At 41.3% G+C, this 7,402-nt stretch overlaps 1 protein-coding gene across 1 annotated transcript; it reads right to left on the reverse strand.

Annotated features, from left to right (window-relative positions):
* Positions 1 to 685: 685 nt before the first annotated feature.
* On the reverse strand, positions 686 to 6,298 carry LOC104543314 (28S ribosomal protein S27, mitochondrial-like; the record flags this gene model as incomplete). Its single annotated transcript, XM_010187895.1, has 4 exons — positions 686 to 788; positions 4,289 to 4,404; positions 5,707 to 5,785; positions 6,184 to 6,298. Coding segments are annotated over 4 exons (413 nt in total), but the record flags the coding sequence as incomplete, so codon positions are not given.
* Positions 6,299 to 7,402: the final 1,104 nt, after the last annotated feature.

Consider the following 7,402-nt stretch of genomic DNA (forward strand, 5'->3'; position numbering starts at 1 on the left):
ACCGAAGTGCAGGACCCGGCACTTGGCCTTAGTTAAAGGTTAGAGGAAATTCAAGAATTACTTAGCTGGTCCCCATCCCTCCATTTCTGGGTGTATTCTTAAGTGCTCTTTAATAATGTAGCATATCATCAGCAGTAAAGACTCCTTAACAGATACAGGATAAAGGCACTGCTATCTGCTGTTCACAACAGAAACATTAACTTTACAGTGAGTAGTAAATGTTCTAAACATAGCGTTTTTCAGGGTGTGGTCTCTGAACTTCTTGAGGTTTAAGGATTAAGAAGCTCACTAATAAGAAAAGGAGTCTTTTGTCCATAACCTCAAATGTACAGTGTCCCATAACCCAAATTTGTTTTATTTGAAAATCGGTTTGTCCACAAACAAACAAACTCTACTGTTCTTTAAGAACGTCTTCTGTCTTTCAGCTGCCAATCCAAATCTGTCAGGAGCCCTAAAGGAGATTCTGAAGCTGTCTGACAAAAGGCATACCAATTCAAATCAGTACTACCCTCCAGGCTTACAAAACAGATTCAGTCTTAACTCTGAAAATGTTTTATCTACTATTTCTGCCTTTTTTTCTAATTAGCCTTCTCCTTGATCGCATTTTAATAAAGCAAAGATGCCAATTTACTTCAGCCACTGAAGACAAGAGGTAAAAGATGACTGTGAGAGAAGTAAAACTTACCAAGGAATGCATAGCCATATAGCTGGGAGCTAAAACCCACAGTGCTTGTTTGCTTTAGACCCATAAGCAATAGCGATGCTCCAAAATTTCTCTCCTCTTCCCACTGCAAATAATGTAAACTAAGTAAGTGTACTTTGACAAACATGAACATAAAATGCCAGCAGCCAAAGACAGCACATGTGGCTTTCATCAGATATCTTAGCAAAAAAGTAAAGAATCATTAAATGTATCTAGTATTCATACTATGTATAACCTGATGAATAGTACACATTATTTCGATGAACACCTCTCTTTCCGGAAGACAGTAAAATGTGAGTGGCTGAGACTTTGCATGGAACTCAATCAGTGCATTTTCTTCAGGACAGTGCGTTGCACTGATGTACATTGGCCAAGCTCTGTCTCCATCATGTATACCCTACCACTTGCTTCAGGCCAAGACTGCTGAAGAAAAAAATTACATGGCTTCTGTACTAGAGCAGCCTTTTCTTTTAAGTATGTGGTAAGACACAAGCTTCATTATCGCTCACTGGATTAGAAAAATGCTGAGAGAAGAATATGCTGCTAATGGCTGCTCTGAGTCCCTAATCTGCACTTTGAAAATCACCAAGACCACTGAATGCCCCAGAATTAAAAGTACAGCTGTCTCTTCAGCTACAGAGAAGTACCAGCTGTCTGAGTCAGACCACCAGTGATGGCTAAAGGGCACCCAATCAGTAAGCACATTAAAACCATAAGAGTAATGTGAATTTTGTTTTGCTATGTGATAGTACAGTACATTTTTCAAGATCAGAGAAGCACAAACATCAAGGATAAATGTCTATTGCATATGAAAGGAGCTGAACAACTCCCATTGCTAAGAAAATGAGGAAAAGGAAGGTATAAAAGGCAATAGATTGGGAAAAGTCTGACTCCCTGACATGTGGGTTTTGTGGCAGGGTACTTCAGTGCCTCATTTATTACCTTATGACCTGAAACAAATATCCCTGGTGAAAGGAAGAAGCCTTCTGAAAAATTCCCTGAGATACACTGAGTCTTAAAAAGCACAAAGGTTCGACCTCCTGGTTTAATTCATTATTCAGGTATCTCTTTGCAAGGTATGGCATTTTTCTGTGCCTCCATTTGGGTGCTCCAAGAATTTGCATGTTATCATCTGTCACAAAATACCATCACCTGACAGTCAGGCAAGGTATCTGCCTGACCCAGAAAAGGAATACAAGGAGATAGGGCTGTTTCATGCTGAATTCAGCACTCCATCTGAATGTTACAGGAAAATCAGATGCAACTGGAAAAACAGGGCTTCTGGCAGTCTCAGTTCTTTTGGGAGCTAGCCCATTTGGCTCCAAGAGCTGGAGGAACTGCAGGAACTTAATGTTAACACCTTTGCAGTGAAAGGCAGCAATCGTACTGACTGTTTACAGCAGTCAAAGGAGGAAACTTTCTGGAGAGAGCCAAGACCAGTCTGACTTTCAGTGGTTGCAACAGCAGAAAAATGGAAGCTCTCTATCACCACTGCTAAAAACACTAAGGACTAACATAGCCAGATTGCCCAAGATTTAGCTTGCAAAATTAAAAAAGCATTTCACACAGAATCACGCAGAATGCTTTGGGCTGGTCCAACCCCCTTGAAGTGAACACGGACATCCCAAACTAGATCAGGCTGCTTAGACCCTGTCCAACCTGATCGTGTATGTTTCCAGCGATTAGGCATCCACCACCTCTCTGGACAATCTGTTTCACCACCTTCAGTGTAAAAAGTTTCTTCCTTATATCTAGCCTAAATCTACCTTCTTTTAGTTTAAAACCATTACTCCTTTCCCTGTCACAACAGGCCTCGATAAAAGGACTGCTTCCATCCTTCTTATAGGCCCCCTTTAAGTACTGGAAGGCTGTAATAATGTCTCCCTACAACGTTTTTTTCTCCAGGCTGAACAACCCCAAGTCTCTCAGCTGGTCCTCACAGGAGAAGTGCTCCAGCCGCCTGATCATCTTTGTGGCCCTCGTCTGAACTCGCTCCAACAACTGCATGCCCTCCTTGTAGCGAAAACTCCAGAGCTGGACACAGTACTCCAGGTGAGGTCTCACCAGAGCACAGGGGCAGGATCACCTCCCTCACCCTAGCTGGTCACACTTCTTTTGATGTAGCCCAGGATACGGTTGGCCTTCTGGGCTGCAGATGCACATTGGCGGTTCATGTCTAGCTTTTCATCCACCAGTACTCCCAAGTCCTCCTCTGGAGGAGGTCCCAGTACAGACCCCTGAGGGACACCACTTGTCACCATCTCCATCTGGACATTGAGTCATTGACTACTGGCCTCTAGATGCGACCATCCAACCAATCCTTATCCACTGAACAGTTCACCCATCAAATCTGTATCTCCCCAGTTTAAAGAGTAGGATGTTGTGGAGGACTGTGTCAAAGGTCTTAAGAGTAATGCAGATAGATGACATCCATTGCTCTTCCCTTGTCCACTGATGTAGTCACTGCATCATAGAAAGCCACTAAGTTGGTCAGGCAGGACCTGTGCTTGGTAAATCCATGCTGGCTGTCTCGCATCACCTCTGATGTCCTCCTTTATGCACTTCATCAGGCTGCTGGATCCTGAGCTATGACTAAGGGCCTATCTGTAACAGGGCACTGGCTGACCTGTCTCATACCTTGGAAAAAGGGAAAGTGATTTTCAGGAGCAGCTGAGCAGACCTCATAATTCTGTCTAGCCCCACTTCTTAAATCACTTGTATAAATATGCTTGCCTTAAATGTGTCATATGTCCAACACCACCCTTGCCTGCATATTCAGCCTTCATGCAACATTACACATATTGGCAAGTGCTCATCTTTGCAGTGAGGCTACACAAACACAACGTGAAAATGAGATTGTGGTCCCTCTACTTTTTATATACAAGTGATCAAGCATATTTCACTTCTCGGGAAAGAAGGGGAATACAGAACAGGGCAAATGCACATCTGTTTTCTATAGTGAAAACTGAAATTACAGCCCAATTGAGTAAAACCTTAAGGCATCTGCAGTATGCATTTTGGAAGATGCTTCTTGTAAGACTAATGGAGCATTTGAGCATTTTCCTTATGGAAGACAACATACTATTGAAGGCTTATGCCCAACTAAATGAAAAGTAGCTGCTTAAAGTGATCAACATAGGAAAGCCCTTTGCCGATACCTAACTGAGACCCTTCTGCAAAGACAGAATAATGCCACTTCCAAGAGCCTGAACTGTCATGTGGGCCTTAAGCAAGTGAGGTGTGAATAAGAAAGCACTAATGCTCAAAAAGAAGTAACAAACTTAGTTTGGAAACAAATACATACTAGAAACAATATAGCCAAAGCCAAATAATTCCAACACATTTTCCCTTTCAGAGAAAGGAACAATAGGTGTGACAAGTTATCTGATGTTATTTGATTTTCATATTTTGTTGTTTCTTTCTTTTACTTCTGCAGTTGAAAAATAATGAAAAAAAAATAGTATTTATTTTTTCCAGGTAAACTTAGGGGAAACAAAACATATTCAAGATTGAATACCCAACTGACTGCACCATGACACTCAGAAATGGAGGCTTTGTGTATCATTTTGAGTGTGGCTAGCTTACCGTATGTTCGGACTTGGTTGCCAGGTACTGGTATGAAACATAGAGAGAAAGAAGCTGTGTTGAGAACTCATCAAAACTTTCTTGTAGCATGATCTCTGTTACTACTGACATAGCTTCTGTGGAGGAAAACAATACATATTCAGCAAGAGCAAATTCACACAGCTTCCTTTCGTACCCAGTCATGCCCACTGATTGGCTATTGTTGTAGTCTATTTTGAAGTAGTTAGGCAGAAAGTTAAAGATTTTTCATGACTAGTAGTATAGAATGTCTTACTCACTTGGGTTATTCAAACACACTGTGAGAAGGAAGAATGAAATGAATAGCATGAGACCACAGCAAAGGAGCTTCTCAAACTAATAGTACTATACTCTTCAACTGGCTCTTCTTTACTCAGCCTTTCAATTGTTAACATTTTTTTTTTAAATCTGTAAAAAAGACTTCTCTGTTCTTGTGTTTAGATTACAAACAAGAGAAGACTGGCTTAAATTCACTGCCCTTAAGGTGACAGGAGAGTACAGTGGAGCAGAAATGTTGTCACAGTTCACCCACAGCACTCACAGTACTCAGCAAACAGTGCTCTGGAGGGGCCCCACAAGGAGTTCCAGTGACACTCCATGTCAGGAAGGACAGTTTGCTAAACAAAGGCCTTGAGCCTGTCACAGAAAAGAAATACGGATGGAATAAGGGGAAATTAATGGATAGTGAGGTGGTCTTTAAATAAAATAAATATATGTATTAATTTGCCATTTACCAAAAGTTTCAGCATAAAAGCTGAAGTCAAGTCCTGCAATTCTACTGTCCCATTCAGTTATTTGTTTGACAAAAGGCTTATGCAAAGAAAAGCTCGCTGCAAGTTTGCAATACCAGAAAACCTGCAGTGAAATGAAAATCTTAAATATTGTCAAACGTGAGGATTATTAATCTCAATACTTAAACAGTCAATCATGAACCTCAGACACCTCAACAAGGCAATCCAGCATAGCTGGCTTTCTCCACTGACCAACAAAAAGTCTAGAAAAACATTTGAGAACTGTGGCTTTTTGAAGAGCTGAATGTAGGCAAAAAGAACTCTATCAACATGCATTTTGATTCTTATAACACTCTAATTGTCATTAATAATTCCTATGATGTCATTAGCATGTAAGTCAGACTTGTAAAAACTGTAGAAGTTGGTTTACATTTGGAATGGGATCAATCACAGTAGAAACTGTGAACCGCATGTGTTTCAAAATTATATCAAGAACAAAAACCCAATAGAAATGAGATGTAAACATGCAGAAAAGTAGTTTAAAGGAAGGAGAAAAATTGGTTTTAAGCTGGCGTCAGAGAATATGGCAAAATTTTGTCATTCAAAGAAAGGCTCTGCAGATTTAAGAGCATACAACTAAGGATGCAGATTTGGTATGCATTTTCTTACCTTCATATTTCTTCTGCTTTATAAAACAATCCAACAAAATATTGAATGTAAAATTATCTGGGAAAATTCCATATTGAACCTGAAGAGATGAAGGAAAAGAAATTTCAGTGTGGAAATCTGTTGTTCAAATCTTCCCAAGCATAGCACTGCAGGTATCAGAAAGATCAGAACCATTGTATTGCACAGCGCTGCAATGTGACAGTTAGTCAAGCAACACACGAGATTACCACAGCTCCTGTGATGTAGGCTTTCTAACGTTTGATGTACCGGATTTGTTCTGGCACTTTATCTGAGCTTTTGGCACCAGGAGGGACATTGCCTATCAGGTTTTTATGTCTCCCCTGAATCTAGCACGTTTTGGACACCAACACTGTTTAAAAACAAAAAGTTTCCTGGGAGAGAAGAGGAAATAAAAGCTGTGAAGAGCTTTAGCTAAAATTCAAGTGTAACAATAAGGCTTTTCCTTAGAAAACTTACCTTGTTTTTTAATGTGTATAAGGCTTTGTCTTGCGCACCATATTTTAAGCACTGTCTGATCCAGCTGTGAATAGTCCAGTCTCTCAAGTACCAGCAATTTGGACTATGCCGAAACCTAAAGGATGATAAATAGTCCAGATGATTATATGACTGTCCATTAGCACAGAAACAAATTCTGTAATCAACAAACTATGGATTTCAGAACCATCGCCTTTCATGACCTCAAATATAAACATGCATTTGATTTTGCAGTCAATCACTGATCTCCAAAGAGCTCCACGTAGCCCTTCCAAGTAAGAGAAACAAAAACTTTGATACACTTTAATAGTGTGTACAAAGGGGGAATATGACCTTTTCACAAATGCGTAATACCTTAAACTTATCACTTTCCAGAAAGCCTACTGCTTTTCCCGCAAAAAGACCAATACCATTAAACCAGATTTGAAGGGGGGAGGGGGGAAAGGACATATAACACATCTTGCTAGCGATGGGCCTGTGGGTGGAGCGCCAACATGTGTGAGACAGTGCGCTAGTGAGAAAATTTTGACTACTGTCCCAGTGGAGGTAGGGGATGGAGTTCCATGCAGCAACCAAGATGCAAGGGTCACTGATGGGTTAGTAACCGTGGAAGTCCCTGAACATGGCTTGGCAGAAATTAGGACTTCTCCCTGTGAAAAGGTGGCAGGGCCTTTAGCCCGACTGAAGTGTGTCTACACCAACGCACGCAGCATGGGCAATAAGCAGGAGGAACTAGAAGCTGTTGTGCATCGGAATAACTACGATATAGCAGCTATCACAGAAACATGGGGGAATGAGTCACACAACTGGAGTGCTGCCATTGATGGGTATAAGCTCTTCAGAAGGGACAGGCAAGGAAGGAAAGGTGATGGGGTGGCCATGTATGTTAAGGAGTGCTACGACTGCATAGAGGCTAGTGATAGTGACAACAGGGTGGAGTGCCTATGGGTGAGAATCAAGGGGAAGGCCAACAAGTCAGATACCATGGTGGGACTTTGCTATAGACCACCTAACCAGGATGAAGAAATAGACAAAATATTCCATAGGCAGCTGGGAGAAGGTTCACGATTCCTTCCCCTTGTACTTGTAGGGGACTTCAACTTCCCAGATATCTGCTGGAAATGTAACACAGCAGAGAGGGAACAGTCCTGGAGGTTCCTGCAGTGCGTTTAAGATAACTTCCTGACACAGCTGGTGAAGG

This window comes from Mesitornis unicolor, unplaced genomic scaffold, assembly GCF_000695765.1.
Source record: "Mesitornis unicolor isolate BGI_N332 unplaced genomic scaffold, ASM69576v1 scaffold23827, whole genome shotgun sequence".
Classification (NCBI taxonomy): Eukaryota; Metazoa; Chordata; class Aves; order Mesitornithiformes; family Mesitornithidae; genus Mesitornis; species Mesitornis unicolor.